This window comes from Acomys minous (genome assembly GCF_964271855.1).
Source record: "Acomys minous genome assembly, chromosome: 2".
NCBI classification, from domain to species: Eukaryota; Metazoa; Chordata; class Mammalia; order Rodentia; family Muridae; genus Acomys; species Acomys minous.
In genome coordinates this window covers 135073350-135091303 of record NC_140484.1, presented here as the reverse complement: position 1 = coordinate 135091303, position 17954 = coordinate 135073350, and the positions used below count along the sequence as shown (strand labels likewise).

The window sequence follows — 17954 nt, the reverse complement described above, 5'->3', positions numbered from 1 at the left end:
GGGAGGAAGAATTGTAGGAGCCAGAGAGATCAAAAACACCAGGAGAACATGGCCCATAATATCAAATAAGCAGGGTTCACAGGGGCTCACGGAGACCGAATCAGCAAGTATGGAGGCTGAATGGGTATGAGCTAGTTCCTTGACAAATGTTATGGTTGTTAACGTGGTGTTTTTATGGGACTCCTAACAGTGCTAGTGGGGGTGTCTCAGACTCTTAATTGCCCTTGGGACTCTTTTCCTCTTACTGGGTTGCTTCGTCCAGCCCTGACATTAGGATTTGTGCCTAATCTTACTGTATCTTGTTAATCCATGTTTGGTTGATATCCCTGGGTAGCCAGCTCTTTTCTGGAGGGAAGGGGGCTCATGAGTCCCCATCCCTCCCAAAAGATAATTGAAAATGAATGGTTGTTGGAGTGATGCCATTTTCTTTAGTGCTGTAGTGACAGATAATGTGCCCTTGCTCAACTAAATTACCTCCCACCTACACTAAGGCAAATAACTTATTAAACTCATTGACCCTATTTCAAAATAATACCATACTTAGGGCCATCATATGTATGCATCATGATATCTCATTTTGCACTATATAGACTGTAAACAAGCTTTACTTTCTTAAAGGTGGTACATTCTGTAGCCCTGAACTCATAAAGCCCTGAACACATGCTTAAAACAAATAATTATCAACACTTCCAAAAATATACATATATGCTAACATACATGTCAATATCTCTCATGTTTATAGGAATATCTCCCACAGTCATACACAAACATATGTGAAGTATCAATGATTTTTCATGTTGCATACAATATGCCTAAGATGAGATCTATAAATACTTTAACAGAAAATTTAAGTATAAGCATAAGCTCATTTATGTAATCCCAAAAACACAACTTCATGTGTTTTTAAACTTGTCTTGAGGAGATCCAAGATGGCGGCAAGCAGTGTGGACTGTGTTTGAAAGCTCCAGTGAACAATTCAGGGAATTGCACAGTTTTCTGAGCCAGGAACACCAAGGTCCCCACACCACGGCAGCAGAAGTGCTCCACGGTTCGGAGGGACCAGGGTGCGGAGGACCTGCTTGCCCCTACACACAGGAGGAGCGCGGACTTTCTCGGATCAGAGCAGCAGCGGCAGAGACAGCAGTGTCACCAGCGGTACCAGCGGCTGCAGCGGCGGTGGCTGAGGTTTGCAGCTCAAAGCCTTCCTGTGGAGGCGATTGGTGTGGTGGACAGTGGGAGTTGCTGCGGGAGAGGGGACTCTGGACAGGATTTGGGTCGCCTGGTGCCTTGAGACCCAAACTGGATTCAGCAGACAGTTCAGCCCCAGAGTCCTGGGTTTGCTCAGTGAGCTGTGCCGTGGAGAAGCTGGCTCAGCTCAGCAAGCAATTCTGCCCGAGGCACAGCTCCCCTGCTGTGACATAGGCTGGGCTGAGTGCTCACTTCCACCCTAGGCTCCAGATCAGCGCAGCCGCAGTTTTCCTGCTGTGACACAAGCGGGACAGAGCGCTCACTTCCACCCTAGGCTCCAGATCAGCGCAGCCGCAGTTTTCCTGCTGTGACAAAAGCTGGGCAGAGTGCTCAGTTCCACCCTAGGCGCTTGCTCAGCGCAGTCGCAGTTTCCCTGCTGTGACACAAGCTGGGCAAAGCCCTCAGTTCCACACTAGGCACTTGCTCAGCGCAGACGCAGTTCTCCTGCTGTGACGAAAGCTGGGCGGAGTGCTCAGTTCCACCCTAGGTGCTTGCTCAGTGCAGTTGCAGTTCTCCTGCTGTGGCAGATGGTTCAGACCCTGAGAAACTAGCTGAGCTCGACGCGTGGTTCGGGCCCAGTATCCCTGGCTGGACTTGGCAGGGAACCCAAAAGGCTGTGGATACCTTGGCCTGATCCAACGATCATTCAGAGACCCAGAACGATTGCAGGACCCACAGCAAAGGGGAGCTGAGGATCACTGGCTGTGAGAGTCCAAAACGACAGGGCTAACATCCTGACATCCACACCAGTGAAGTATCAGGGCTTACAGCCTACGGAAATCGTGAGAAAACAAGTGAATCTATCATCAGACTCCCTCCACCCAACTCTGGAAGTTACCCAACAAAAATAGACGGCAAGATGTCTAAAGGACAGCGTAAAAGCATACGCAAAAAAACCCAAAACAAGATGGCGTCTCCAGTTCCCAGCTATCCCAAAGAAAACAACCCAGAGAACTCACATACAACGGAAACACAAGAAAATGACCTCAAATCCTTGGTAATGAGGATGATAATGGAGGAAACAAATAAAATTCGAAATCAGATGCAGGAAGACGAAGCCAAGTAGGTGCGAGACATAAAAGAAGCACATAGAGTGGAACTGGAAAATTTTCAGGAAAATGTAAACAACCAGATGAAAGAAATAAAAAAATATGTTCAAGATATGAAGATGAAAATGGATTCAATGATAAACACACAGACAGAAGAAAAACGAGAACGTGAGGCCTCAGAGAAGAAGGCGAATGACACAGTACTGAGCTTTTCTAACAGAATCCAAGAGATGGAAGAACGAATCTCAAGTCTAGAAGATACAATAACAGATCTTGAAGCAACCATTAAAGAAAATGCCAAATCTGGAAAACTCCTGACACAAAACATCCAAGAAATTAAGGACACCATGAAAAGAAGAAATCTGAGGATAATAGGCATTGAAGAAAGAGAAGATATCTGACTCCCAGGCCCAGAAACTATTCTCAACAAAATCATAGAAGAAAATTTTCCCAATCTAAAGAAAGAGATGCCTATAAACATACAAGAGGCATACAGAACACCAAATAGAATTGACCAGAAAAGAAAAACTGCCCGTCACATAATAATCAAAACACAAAACATACAGAACAAAGAAAAAATATTAAAAGCTGCAAGGGAAAAGGGCCAAATAACATTTAATGGCAAACCTATCAGAATTACACCCGACTTCTCAGCAGAGACCATCAAAGCCAGAAGGGCCTGGACAGAGATCCTGCAAAACCTAAGAGACCACAGATGCCAGGCCAGACTACTTTACCCAGCAAAACTATGAATAACCATTGATGGAGAAAACAAAATATCCATGACAAAACCAAATTCAAACAGTACCTATCCACAAATCCAGCTTTACAGAAGGTACTAGAAGGAAAACTCCATCCCAAAGGGTCAAGCTACAACCAAAACTACTCAGGAAATAGATAACTATACCATGGCAAAAACATCACTACACAAATGCTCGACTGGAACCAACATCAAAATTAAGACTCTTAATAGTAACTGGTCATTAATATCTCTCAACATCAATGGTCTCAATTCTCCAATAAAAAGACACAGACTAACTGAATGGGTGCATAAACAGGATCCAACATTCTTCTGCATTCAAGAAACACATCTCACCCATAAGGAGAGGCATTACCTCAGGATAAAAGGTTGGAAAAAATATTCCAAGCAAATGGTCACAAGAAGCAAGCAGGCATAGCCATTTTGATATCGAACAAAACAGACTTTCAACCAAGATTAATCAAAAGGGATGAGGATGGACACTTCATACTCATCAAAGGTAAAGTCAACCAAGATGACATCACAATTCTGAACATCTATGCTCCCAATACAAGGGCACCCACATTTGTAAAAGATCTGCTAAAAAGGCTTAAACCACACATCGATCCCCACACAGTAATAGTGGGAGACTTCAACACCCCACTCTCACTGAAGGACAAGTCATTGAAACAGAAGCTAAGCCGAGAAATAACATCATTAACCAATGCCATGGGTCAAATGGATCTAACAGATATCTATAGAACCTTCCACCCAAACAAGAAAGAATATACCTTCTTCTCTGCACCCCATGGAACCTTCTCCAAAATTGATCACATCGTAGTTCACAAAGAAAGCCTCAACAGATACAAGAGGATTGAAATAATACCTTGTATCCTATCAGATCATCATGGGCTTAGGCTGCAATTCAACAACAACAGAAATAACAAAAAGCCTACACGTATGTGGAAACTAAACAACTCTCTGCTAAATGACACCTGGGTCAGGGAAGAAATAAAGAAAGAAATCAAGGAGTTTCTGAAATTCAATGAAAATGAAGGAACAACATACCCAAATTTGTGGGATACATTGAAAGCAGTGCTAAGAGGAAAATTCATAGCACTAAGTGCCTTTAAAAAGAAATTGGAAGCAGCGCACATAAACACCTTAACGACACAACTGGAAGCCCTAGAAAAGAAAGAAGCAGAAACACCCAAAAGGAGTAGACGTCTGGAAATAATCAAACTCAGGGGTGAAATTAACAAATTAGAAACTAAGAAAACAGTCCAAAGAATCAACAAAACCAAGAGCTGGTTCTTTGAGAAAGTCAACAAGATAGACAGACCATTAGCCAAACTAACTAAAAGGCAGAGAGACAGTATTGAAATCAACAAAATCAGAAATGAAAAGGGAGACATAACAACAGACACTGAAGAAATACAAAGAATCATAAGATCCTACTTTGAAGGCATATATGCCACAAAATTTGAAAATCTAAGGGAAATGGACGATTTTCTTGTTCAATTTCACTTGCCAAAGTTGAGTGAAGAACAGATAAACAAGCTAAATAATCCCATTTCCCTTGCAGAAATTGAAGTAATCATTGATAGTCTCCCAACCAAAAAAAGCCCAGGGCCAGATGGTTTCAGTGCAGAATTCTACCAGACCTTCAAGGGCGAGCTAATACCAATACTCTTCAAGCTACTCCAAAAGATAGAAAGGGATGGAACATTACCAAATTCATTCTATGAGGCCATAGTCTCATTGATACCTAAACCTCACAAAGATTCAACAAAGAAAGAGAATTTCAGACCAATTTCTCTTATGAACATCGATGCAAAAATACTAAATAAAATACTTGCAAAATGAATACAAGAGCACATCAAAGATATCATTCATCATGACCAAGTAGGCTTCATTCCAGGCATGCAGGGATGGTTTAATATACGGAAATCCATCAATGTAATCCACCACATAAACAAACTGAAAATAAAAAACCACATGATCATCTCTTTAGATGCAGAGAAAGCATTTGATAAAATCCAACACCCATTCATGTTTAAAGTTTTAGAGAGATCAGGAATACAAGGCACTTTCCTCAACATAATAAAGGCTATATATAGGAAGCCAATAGCCAAAATCAAAGTAGATGGTGAGATACTCAAGGAAATTCCTCTAAAATCAGGAACAAGGCAAGGCTGCCCACTCTCTCCATATCTCTTCAATATAGTACTCGAAGTTCTAGCCAGAGCAATAAGACAACAAAAGGAGATCAAGGGTACTCAAATGGGATAGGAGGAAGTCAAATTATCCCTATTTGCAGATAATATGATAGTCTACATAAGTGACCCTCAAAATTCCACCAGAGAACTACAGCTGATAAACACCTTCAGCAAATTGGTTGGATACAAAATTAACTCAAAAAAGTCTTTAGCTTTCCTATACACAAATGACAAGCTTGCAGTGGAAGAAATTAGGAAAACTACACCCTTCACATTGGCCACAAGCAATATAAAGTACTTAGGAGTTACTCTAACTAATCAAGTGAAGGACTTGTTTGAAAAAAATTTCAAAACTCTAAAGAAAGAGATTGAAGATGACATGAGAAGATGGAATGATCTTCCTTGCTCATGGATCGGGAGAATTAACATAATAAAAATGGCCATCCTATCAAAAGCAATCTACAGATTCAATGCAATCCCTATCAAAATACCTACACAATTTTTAAAGACATTGAAAGTTCAATCCTGAACTTCATATGGAAAAACAAAAAAAACCAGAATAGCTAAAACAATCTTGTACAATAAAAGGTGCTCCGGAGGAGTCTCCATACTGATCTCAAACTGTACTATAAAGCAATAGTAATTAAAACAGCATGGTGCTGGCACAGCAACAGGCTGGTTGATCAGTGGAAGCGACTCGAAGACCCAGATATGAATCCACACACATATGATCACTTGATTTTCGACAAAGAAGCCAAATCCATTCGATGGAAAAGGGATAGCATCTTCAACAAATGGTGCTGGTCTAACTGGATGTCTATGTGTAAAAAAAAATGCAACAGGACCCATATTTGTCACCTTGTACAAAACTCAAATCCAAGTGGATTAAAGACCTCAACATAAAACCAGAGACACTAAGTCACATAGAAGAAAAAGTGAGGAAGAGCCTGGAACATATTGGCACAGGAGACAACTTCCTGAACAGAACACCAACAGCCCAGACATTAATGTCAACAATTAATAAATGGGACCTCATAAGGCTGAAAAGCTTCTGTAAGGCAGGAGACACTGTCAAGAGAACAAAGCGACAGCCTACAAACTGGGAAAAGATCTTCACCAACCCTACATCTGACAAAGGTCTAATATCCAAAATATATAAAGAACTCAAGAAATTAAACACCACCAAACCAAATAACCCAATTGAGAAATGGGGCTTGGAACTAAACAGAGAATTCTCAACAGAGGAATATCAAATGGCTGAGAAACACTTAAAGAAATGCTCAACCTCCTTAATCATCAGGGAAATGCAAATCAAAACAACTCTGAGATTCCAACTTACACCCATCAGAATGGCTAAGATCAAAAATTCAAGCGACACCACATGCTGGTGAGGATGTGGGGAGAGAGGAACACTCCTTCATTGCTGGTGGGAATGCAAACTAGTACAACCACTTTGGAAATCTATCTGGTGCTATCTCAGAAAAATGGGAATAGGGCTTCCTCAAGACCCAGCTATTCCACTCCTTGGAATATACCCAGAAGATGCTCCAGCACACAACAAGAACATTTGCTCAACCATGTTCATAGCAGCCTTATTCATAATAGCCAGAACGTGGAAACAGCCTAAGTGTCCCTCAATAGAAGAATGGATAAAGAAACAGTAGTACATATACACTATGGAATACTATTCAGCTATTAAAAACAAGGAATTCCTGAAATTTGTGGATAAATGGATTGAGCTAGAAATGATCATAATGAGCGAGTTAACCCAGAAGCAGAAAGACTCAAATGGTATATACTCACTTATGTCTGCATATTAGCCCAAGGGGCATGTCCCACCAAAGCCTTCACTTACCAGGAAACTGAGACAGAGGGGAGGACATTCTAGTGGGACTCTAGATGAGAGAATCATGGGAGAATGGCAAAGTAGAAGGATCCAGAGGGTCCTAGAAACCTACAAGTAGAACATTATGATAGGCAGATTTGGGCCCAGGAGTCCCGCTCAAACTAAGGCACCAGCCAAGGACAATACAGGTGGTAAACCTTAAACCCCTACCCAGATCTAGCCAATGGACAGAACACTCTCCACAGTAGAGTGGAGAGTGGGATATGACTTTCTCACATACTCTGGTGCCTCACCTTTGACCATGTCTCCTGGAGGGGGAGGCCTGGTGGCACTCAGAGGAAGGACAGCAGGTTACCAAGAAGAGACTTGATACCCTATGAACATATACAGGGGGAGGTTATCCCCCTCAGGCACAGTCATAGGGGAGGGGAATAAGGGGAAAATGGGAGGGAGGGAAGAATGGGAGGATACAAGGGATGGGATAACCATTGAGATGTAACAAGAATAAATTAATAAAGGAGAAAAAAAAGTAAAAAATAAAAAAATTTAAAAATTAAAAAATAAAAATAAAAATAAAATAAACTTGTCTTTGTGTTTCTATATACAGACAGTAGAGGAAAGTTAGGGGTTACTGCTTCCATATTTATCTTCTAGTCTCAGAGGGACTCACTGGAGTTATTTAGATATGAGGCATTTGGTGTAGAAAGAGGGAAAGAACCAGTGCTTAGGGAAATAGTCAGACTACACAGTTCTTTAAATAGATTCTGACCCTTGGTCTCTACTTGAGGCTGAATCCCAGAGGTTTATCAGAATGTTTTAGTTATAGTCAGCTCATTTAAAGATATAGCATAATTCAGGGTGAGTTATTCCTTTTGCCTAGCATCCTTTTCTTTCTCAAAAGCCAGTGGGACCTTCTTCAAGAATCAAGAAAGTGAAATGTTGTACAATATAGAAGTCCTAACATGACTGGAACAACCTGTCTAGAAATTCTGGTTCAATGAGCTATACTCTGAGATGTGAGGAAGAAAATGGCTTCCACTGTGTCAAAGCTAGAAAGGTAGGAAGATGCCCTCAGATAGAAGCTCCAAGCAACAGACTGATTCTGAGACTTGCATTTTCTACACTTATTCCACAGTGAGACTCATAATTTAATTATACTTTCACTGTATTACAGGCATATAACTTTATTTCATCTTCTATTGTGTAGCATCATATAATATATTAATAATAGTTGTATCCTGTAAATATAATAGTAGAAGAGTAGAAGAACGGGAGTGTTAGGCAAGGGGGACATTGTATGAGCGACCATTGCTCACAGAACATAACACTGAGATAAATGGTCCTGTGTGATGTGTAGACCAAGTCATTTGTTAATGAGAAAATGGCAAAGTTTATTGTAACTTATTTATCATAATAGTTTTCCCTTAACAGATTCTACTTCCAAGAAAATATTTTGTCTTTAGGAAATAATTGCCTCTGAACCTGACATGTTCTAATATTTTGAATATTACAAGTACCAATAAAATATTAAGTAGCATCATTTTCTGTTACAAAATATTATTTTAATAAAATATGATTTTACTACAATTTATTACTGAATTAAGTAGTAATATTATACAAGTGTGAATAATCACTCATCTCTTGATTGTTATAATCCTCAGACAACAGATTAACATCACACAGGAAATATGACCCATCCCCTTATGCTGGCTTCAAGGAACAGCTCTTCCCATCCTCTGTTCTTCATCTTGCTTTGACTCCTAGGGCCAGAGAGTTATCCGTTTTGGGTTCCCTTTCCATTATGTCTCATGTTTGTTGTGGCTGTGGCTGGAAATATCACCATCCTGCACATAATCAGAATTGACCATACCCTACATGAGCCCATGTACCTCTTCCTGGCCATGCTAGCTATCACTGACCTGGTCCTGTCCTCTTCCACACAACCTAAAATGCTGGCCATACTCTGGTTTCATGATCATAAGATTAAATACCATGCCTGCCTCACCCAGGTGTTCTTCATCCATGCCTTTTCTTCTGTGGAGTCTGAGGTGCTCATGGCCATGGCCTTGGACCGCTATGTGGCTATCTGCTTCCCTCTCTGACATTCCAGCATCCTGACCACATCCGTAGTCATCAAACTTGGGGCAGCTGTCGTGGTGAGAGGGCTGCTGTGGGTGAGCCCTTTCTGCCTCATGATCTCCAGGATGCCCTCTGCCCCAACAAGGTCATTCCCCAGTCCTACTGTGAGCACATGGCTGTGCTCAAGTTGGTGTGTGCTGATACCAGAGTCAACCGTGGATATGGGCTCTTTGTGGCTTTTTCTGTGGTTGGCTTTGATGTAATTGTCATCGGTGTATCTTATGTGATGATTCTGAGAGCTGTGCTGAGGCTGCCCTCAGGTGAAGCCCACCTCAAAGCTTTTGTGACGTGTGCTTCTCATATTGGTGTCATCTTAGCCTTATATATCCCAGCCCTTTTCACCTTCCTCACCCACCGCTTTGGGTATCACGTGCCCCGAGTTGTGCACATCATGTTTGCTAATGTCTACCTGCTGGTTCCTCCCATGCTCAACCCCATCATGTATGGAGTTAGAACCAAACAGATCAGGGACAGGGTTATCCAAGGGTTTTGTGGGAAAGGCTCTTGAACCAGGGATTACAGCATCCTATGTCTTCAGTTACCCACTCTGACATAGTAACAGATGAGAACACTTCCCAGCCTCTTACTCACTATCACAAAGCCCTCCCTATGACTAGCCTACAGACTGAAAGCCTTCTAGAACAGGCAAGAATAAATGCTATTGTACCCACATCCAAGCATCTGAGAGATGTGATGTATGATACAGACTTAGTTGATGTATATTCCTCATGAAAGAATTTACTTGGCGTCCATTAAATAAGTAAATATTTTATTAGATCACCATAGTTTAAATAGTTTGCCATGCAGTTTGTAAATTTAATCAAACAGCTTAAAATATGTATTTCTTCCATCTGGGAATATCTTCATTGAAAAAAAACCTTTAGAAGTAGTCATATGTTTAAAGTCTGTTCTGAATCCCAATCTATAAAATAAAACAAAACCATTCAACCCAGCCCGTAGGAATGGAGTGTGGTGGCACCTGACGTAATCACAACATCCGTGAATCAGAGAAAGGAGGCCAGCTTAGACAATACAGAGACTTTGCCTCAGCAAAGTAAAATAAAAAAGAGAAAGGGAATAGGGAGTAGAGAACTAAAGGGGGAGTGGAAGACAGGGAAACTGAGAACAGATAAAGAGAAGAAAATGAGGGAAAGGGGGAAAAGTGGGAGAGAAAAATAAATGAAACCACATAAAGAGATGTGATTGAGTACTAGGTGTTGGCTTATTTGTAGTAAAGATGTGAAGAATTGTTGATATGTTATTAAGTTTTAGAAAACATAAATTAAATTCCCATAATTATCTATACTAACTATAAAATGAATTCACATGTATGGTGCTTGTTTAATGAAGACACACAAATGCTAATAATACTCTCTGTTATTAATAAGACTTAGGGAATTCTAGTTTTCTTTTTCACACTAATATTTTTCAATGTGTATTGTCACTTGCTGAAGTTTAATTTGGCTATGTAAAAAGTAATTAAAATAAGGTTTATATGACCCTGGGATCATAGGAATACAAAAATACATTTTACTAATAATAAATTATAAAAACTGAGATCCCAAAAAGTTACTTTTAAAAATGAAATGGTGGCTATTCGGGTTCTTATACAAAGTAGTTTTAATTCATCATATATATGGTGCAAAGGAATGGGCCATAAGAGCTCTAAAGAAATAGGACCATGGTTTTAAACAAATAAAGATCCAGCAGAGCCTCATACAATGGCTGTGTTCTGAGGATATCCAGTTTAGCTTACAGAATATGGAGAGATTCCTCACTGTTTATTTACACCAAGAATTCCGTAGCAAGGTCAGAAGAAACATCCTGAGGAAATTCTTTAGAAATCTTGTGTTTTAGGAGAGGGGAGACAGAACCTGAAATAGATCTGACCCCCAGATCAAGGGGCAACTTTTTTAAAGTTAAATGAACGTTAAGGGAACAGACGAGATTCTGACAGAATTCTCTCTCTCTCTCTCTCTCTCTCTCTCTCTCTCTCTCTCTCTCTCTCTCTCTCTCTCTCCATCTCTATTTCTCCCCCTCTCTTTTCTATTTCTCTATCCTCCATCTCTTTCTCATCTCTATCCTCTCTCTCTCTCTTGTCTTTTTCTCCCCTATCTTTTATCGTTCTCTCTTCTCTCTTTCTCCTCTCTCTTCTGTCTCATTTTCTTCTTCTTTCTACCCTCTCTCTTTTCTCTTTCTCTCTTCCCTCGCTCCTTCTCCTCTTTCTTGTCCTTTCTCTCTCCTCTTTCATCATTCTCCTCTCTCCTCTCTCTTTGCTGTCAACTCTTTATCCTCTTTCCCTCTGTCTCCATCCTCTCTCTCATCTCTTCTCTTTAAGTCTCTTCTATCTCTCTCTTCTCCTCTCCTCTTTCCTTTCTATCGCCTATCCCTTTCCCATCATCCTTTTCCTTCTGCTCTAGGTTATTGATTTTTCTACTACTTTTCCATTTTAATTATGTGTGTATAACTGCAAGGTGTATTCAGACCTCCAAAAGGCATAGTGAAAACCTAACTTATTGCTATGGATGTAATCAACTTTTATGTTACAAAAATTTACAATGGTTAATGCAGCATTTGCTGTGACAAATTTCTGCTGAGAAGTGTCACATTAGAAATGCTTACTTTTTAATCTATAAATCTGAATTTGTAACTCATACATATTTCTACTAGACTAAACTAGATATAGTCAAATTCACAATGATTAATTTAGGAAATTGAGTGTTTCTGTTCTTATAATTTCATATTCACTTGACACTCACAATTCTAGCCTCTGTCAAAAGTACTATGTTTGTTAGTTGGTTAGGCTGTGCAAAGGGTTGTCTCCTCCTCAGGTGCTATTGTCACAGTCATCTCCTATTGCCATAATTCTGAATAACCACCCTCACTGCCCACCACATACATCTGCCTCTCTGTCTTTCCAGGGTGGAAAATGTCCCAATTCTGAGCCTATTTCTCATTTTTATTAGTTTACAAAGAAATACGTTTCTGATGATATTTTCACGCATGGTTACTTATGGTGACTTTCCACACATACCCCTTCCTCTTCCTATGTCCCCACCTCCTGCCTCTACTTAGTACTGTGATTTAATATATTATGATTTAACTAGACACAGAACTTTTCTGAGGACAATGTATAGAATAATTCACATTCTAGATTTTCCAAGGACTACATTAACACACTTATTTCAGTTGAAAGAGACAAAACCTAAAACTACACTGCTACACATTACTTCGAATCAATATATAAAAACAAGAATTAGTAGTTTATGTGAGAAAGACAAAAACATTTGAAAGTTTGTTTTGCTTCTGCATTTCATAGCAACATTTGCAGCTGAGTATCAGATAGTAAGCACACCACATAACTTCCATTGATACCAAAGATCAAGTAAGAAGATCTCAATTCAATCCCTATAAAGTATGACATCTGTAGCTATGTTAAAGTGTGACTGCAAAATTAAACAAAGGTGATTTATGTAAAAGCAGGGATACACATAATCCTGCCCTGCATACTATCCTCCCACACACCAGTCAGTGGAAATGTGTTAACTATCAGGAAGATTGGTGAGTTCAACCTAGTTCTGTTTCATTTTGAAGAGTTATACCATTTTTATTCTATTATATAATTTTGGTAGAAATATTGCAGATGGAGGTGGTTGGCACCTTTAATCCCTTCACTCGGGAAGGAAGAGGCAGGTGGATCTCTGTGAGCTCAAGGCCAGCATTGTCTACAGAGAAATACTGTGTCTCAAAAAACCAGAAAGGAAGAAAGAAAAAAAGAAAGAAAGAAGAAGGACTGTTAAGATGTCAAGGTAACACAGTATACTAATTTTATAGTATTTTAATGAAACCAACTACCAGTCATTTGGCCCATAGCAATCAGCAATGCTTTTCTGTGAATGTCTAACAAAAAATCTATAGTCCCAGCTCAGTCAATTAAAGATCACCCCTTCCAGATATGCTTTGAATATGAAATGTCACCCACAGGCTCCTGGTCATCAGTTAGTGGCACTACATTGAATGTAAAATGTGGCTGGATAAAGTCAGGCACTGAGATCCTGTCCTTGGAGCTAATGCCTTTCAATGGTCACTTCCTTTCTTTCCCTTTCTACTTCCTGCTCATCATTTAGAACAATGCTATTGTCCACCAGATGCTCCTGCCATATTTCAGCCTCAGTCTAGGTCTTCAGCAATGAAACCTGCCAAGTGTGGAACAAGTAAATCCTCATTCCCTTAACGTGTTGTTTTTTTTCCCCTTCATAAATCTGTCACTGTGATGGAACACTAGTGCACATACGGCTTACTGGAGGGTTAAATTCTATCTCATTTTCTTACATTTTCTGATGCCCTGTGTTCTATTGATAGCTCCCTTACTCTGCTGAAGATTATTTTCTTATCAAATCCACTCGTGACCACAAAGAGTAGTATGGTGTCTATTTCTTTCTCATCCTTTCCTAGGAATAACACAACTCAATAAGGTTCCATCACCACCCCAAGATCAATTGAGATTAGCCAACAAGGCATTGTAGCAACCAATTTACCCAGAAAACCAAACTAAGAAAATATTTACAAACTAGTTTTTTCCTAAGTATATGGCTAACAAGTAGTGAAGGCCTAGCAGCTAGACAGTAGAGTACTGTTGTGTTGGGATCCATTATGACTCTTCCTCTCTAAGAGAAAAACTGTCTCTCAAGGATATAATTCCACAATTATTTTTATTAGTTATCTGCATTTCCTTTGTAAATTGTATGTCTTTGTGAACTGGGGGCATTTGTATGTAAGTATGTATACAATTTAAAACCATAGGCATATGTATCAATTAATGGTCATGATTTATTCTCACAGTCAAATGATTCTATTTTCTTCTTATTCTTTAATCAAAAACACCAAACATCAAAACACATAGAAGTGTTTTATAAAGAAAATGTACAAATGGCTGAGGTAATGCGTATACTAATTACCTGGATCTGAGAATGATACCTTGTGTACATGTATTAAAGTATTACATTGTGCTCCATAATTGTGTACACTTATAATCTATCATGCTCTATTGCTGAAGATACCACATATCTGAGTCATAAAACATAGTGAAATCAATGATGTGCTGGACTTGAGGCTTCCTTCCTCCTGGCTAGCTTTCATTAATCTAGAAGACCCTATGCACATTCTTATTCATCTATGAACTCTATGAGCTACAGCATTGATGATCTCGGCAAGGTATGCCCACTGGGGTGGTAGTGGCTCAAATGTAATGGGAGTAACTGACTGCTCTCAGATCAGATTTAAAGTGCCCTCCACTAGATATAAACCATGCCTGGCAACATCTCTGGGGCCAAGAATCTGTGAACAGGTATGCCATAGGCCCTAGGGGACAACTTCCAATTATTTTGATAAGTGGGCACAATATTAAGTGACTTCGAATGCTATTGCTATACCCACAGATTAGGGCTCCCATTAATTCTCATCAGAGTTTTACTCACGTTAGATTGTAATTGGTCAGCATTCAGAGAATAAGAGATTATGGCGTATTAAGTATTGAGTGGTACATAAAGATAGCAGCCTTACCCTCAAAGACTTAGAGATCATCACAGAAGAGAGTGTGAAAATACCACAAGAGCCAGAAGTGATGCTGGGCAACTACAATAAGACACTTTTAAGACACAACAGAGCACATATGAACTCAAAGTGAGTATGACAGAGCACACACACACACACACACACACACACACACACACACACACACACACACACACAAAGCACATCAAAATGGAAATCCAACTGTTTATGAATGGTTTGTTTCCTGTGTTTATCATTCAGGACTTCTAGGTACCACCGCTCATCAGAGTTAATAGCTTAAAACCTTCTGGGATTCAATCAATGGTGATACCTTACATTTTTATACACGTTGTTTGTTCTTTGTCAGTTCCCCCAGAGAGATCCACATCTTGCATATAACCCCTCAGTTCAGTTTAAATGTACTAAAAAGTCCATTGGTCACAGCATGAGAACCTGTTTTATCTCTGCTAGAAAACACAGAAACTTCCTGTTTCCACACGGCCCTGGTAAGGTAGTTAAGGGTGTTCACTGTGTTGGCTTTGTACTTAGTTTATGATCTATACATAATATTCAAACCTTCTTACAAAAAATTCAGGTAATCATATATTCTACCCTATCTTTGCATCGTACAATTTTATCAGACAGTTTGTGGATGTATATTGTAATTCTTCTCAAATAAAGTTGAAACTCATGAAATTAGAGATTTAACAAAGAAAAATAGCAAGAAAGCATGACAAAGTAAAAACAGAGTCCAAGGTATTTATTAGCATACAGCAAATTCATTCCAAATTTGATGGAATATCTGGACAGGTTAAGTTATACTGCTACTGTTTTATTTTAGTCCCCCTGGAAATTAATTATATAATTTATAATGTCAACTAAATAGGGCCCTAAAACACTTACGCCTGTAGAATCATTTGTGTGTCCCACTCTATCTTCTATCTTGTCCTCAAGCCAAAAATCCATCACTCCATCCTTTTTGGAAAGGAGCAAGATCTACCCTTCATAATTCCCTGAGAGAGCTGTAGTTACCTACTTCCTTGGCATACCCTCATATCAATGAAAATGTTTAACCTCATCTTTCTGCTGTCTAATTAGTCTTCTTTGCTGTGTTCAACTACCCGATGCTTTCAGACATTTATGTATCAGCCAAATCCTCTCATTCTTTGCTTAAAACTTCATGACTATCTATTGTATTTATAATCACAATTTACAAATTTGTATGTTTACCTAAATTCTCCCTTTTTCAAAACACCTCCATACCTCTTACAGCCCCCTTTATCCACAATCTATCTCTCTCATTGCCTTAACTGCAAATTTCCTGAAAATGAAACCACTATGGCACCACAATTTCTCCACCAGTTCCCTAATCCACTGTCCATGATTGTTACTTTCAGTTAGCAAGTACACATGCTTCTCTCAAGATCAGTAACATACTTTGAACCATATTGAATGTTTTAATACCTACTAGACGTGGCTGCTTGAGGGCGTCAGCACTGTTATCAAGATATCCACAGGGGGATACCATGGTCTCTTTGTTTTATAGTTATCATAAAACATTAAGACTCCCCATAGCTTAGGAGATATAATTCTCCTCTAAAAGTTCCACAGTACTCTGTATGCATTATGTTTCTGTTAATAACCCACTCTCTTTGCCTGTTTGCCCATTCCATAAGATTAAAATGATTATTTCTAGAGGTCTATGACTAGATAGATAGATAGATAGATAGATAGATAGATAGATAGATAGATAATTTCTATGTGAACTTGAGAGTCACACCTGCAGGTCCGTTTCAAGAAGATAAAATAGGTTTCTCCTGCTCACTTCAAATATGATATATCCAAAATGCAATGCACTTGATTTTCTGTGTTCTAATGAGTCTCCAGCATTGAAACATTCCTATTTTCTGCATACCTAGAAATGACTATGCACACAATCTGCTAGAATTTAAATGTCTGTGAATATAAAAATAAATACACAAATTTCAAAATTATATTAATATATTTTCTTGGTTTAAAGATAAAAAATCTATTGTATGTCCTAATGTCTCTAATTATAATTGCTAGATTAATAAATTTTAGTTCTCCGGATAACAGAATTTCTTTCCTAGAGTAGTTTTTTCTATTCAGAAAATTGTTTAAACACATTTTTATCACAGTACAATCTGTTACTTTTTAGGAGGTGAGCACTGTAAAAGCAAATGCTACAAATGCAGGACAACACGGGATTCCTAAGCAACTTCACGTCAAAGTTACCAACCTTCATGCTGACTGGCGTTCCTGGCCTAGAGTCTGCTCCTGCCTGGATCTCCATCCCCTTCTGTTGTCTTTACGCCACCGCCCTCTCTGGCAACTGCATGATCCTCTTTATCATTGTGGCCCAGCACAGCCTGCATGAACCTATGTACTATTTCCTCTCCATGCTCTCCGCCACTGACCTGGGTCTGACTGTTTCCACAATGTCAACCACCTTAAAGATACTGTGGTTTCACGCGAATGAAATCAGTCTAGATTTATGCATTGTTCAGATGTTTTTTCTTCATGGATTCACATTTATGGAATCTGGCGTGCTTGTAGCTATGGCGTTCGACCGTTATGTAGCGATCTGCAACCCTCTTAGGTACACTATGATTCTTACTAATTCTAGAATCATTCAGATGGGTGTCCTAGTGATTATGCGCACTGTAGTATTAATTGTCCCACTTCTTTTGCTCCTTAAGCCTGTCTCTTTCTGTAAGATGAATATCCTGTCCCACTCCTACTGCTATCATCCAGATGTGATTAAGTTAGCATGTTCAGACACTCGGGCCAACAGCATCTGTGGATTAGTTGATCTCATTCTGACCACAGGGGTAGATATTCCGTGCATTGTCTTGTCTTATATACTGACTGTTCGCTCTGTCCTCACTATTGCCTCCTCTGAAGAAAGGCACAAGGTCTTCAGCACCTCTGTGTCCCACATTGGTGCAGTTGCTATTTTCTACATTCCTATGTTTAGCTTGTCTCTGGTGCATCGCTATGGTCGGTCAGCCCCCAAAGTTGTCCATTCAATGATGGCCAATGTTTATCTTCTTTTACCCCCTGTGCTCAACCCCATCATTTATAGCATAAAGACAAAACAGATCCGAAAGGCTATTCTTAGTTTCCTCATTGCAAAATAA

General features: G+C 39.5%; 3 protein-coding genes across 5 annotated transcripts in view; 2 read left to right on the top strand and 1 right to left on the bottom strand.

Moving 5' to 3' along the window:
* LOC311578427 (uncharacterized protein) overlaps window positions 1-9748 on the top strand; it is a gene marked incomplete at both ends in the record, with an annotated part of 24875 nt that extends 15127 nt beyond the window's left edge. The window contains 4 exon segments of the mRNA XM_084748249.1: window positions 8785-8855; window positions 8859-9200; window positions 9204-9309; window positions 9312-9748. Of these exon segments, the coding sequence (XP_084604375.1) occupies window positions 8785-8855; window positions 8859-9200; window positions 9204-9309; window positions 9312-9748 (956 nt within the window).
* The window catches only part of OR51F2 (olfactory receptor family 51 subfamily F member 2), a 24345-nt gene extending 6989 nt beyond the window's left edge, over window positions 1-17356 (bottom strand). The window contains exon 1 of one of the 3 annotated variants that reach the window (XM_084753016.1): window positions 17232-17356. The gene's annotated coding sequence lies outside the window, so the exon portion shown is untranslated. Of the gene's footprint in view, window positions 1-16573; window positions 16606-17053; window positions 17162-17231 lie in introns of those variants that run through there. The other 2 variants (XM_084753017.1, XM_084753018.1) reach the window with 2 other exon arrangements.
* On the top strand, window positions 16995-17954 carry LOC311580892 (olfactory receptor 51F1-like; the record flags this gene model as incomplete). Its single annotated transcript, XM_084752719.1, has 1 exon — window positions 16995-17954. One exon carries the CDS (start codon window positions 16995-16997, stop codon window positions 17952-17954), a length of 960 nt encoding a protein of 319 aa, XP_084608845.1.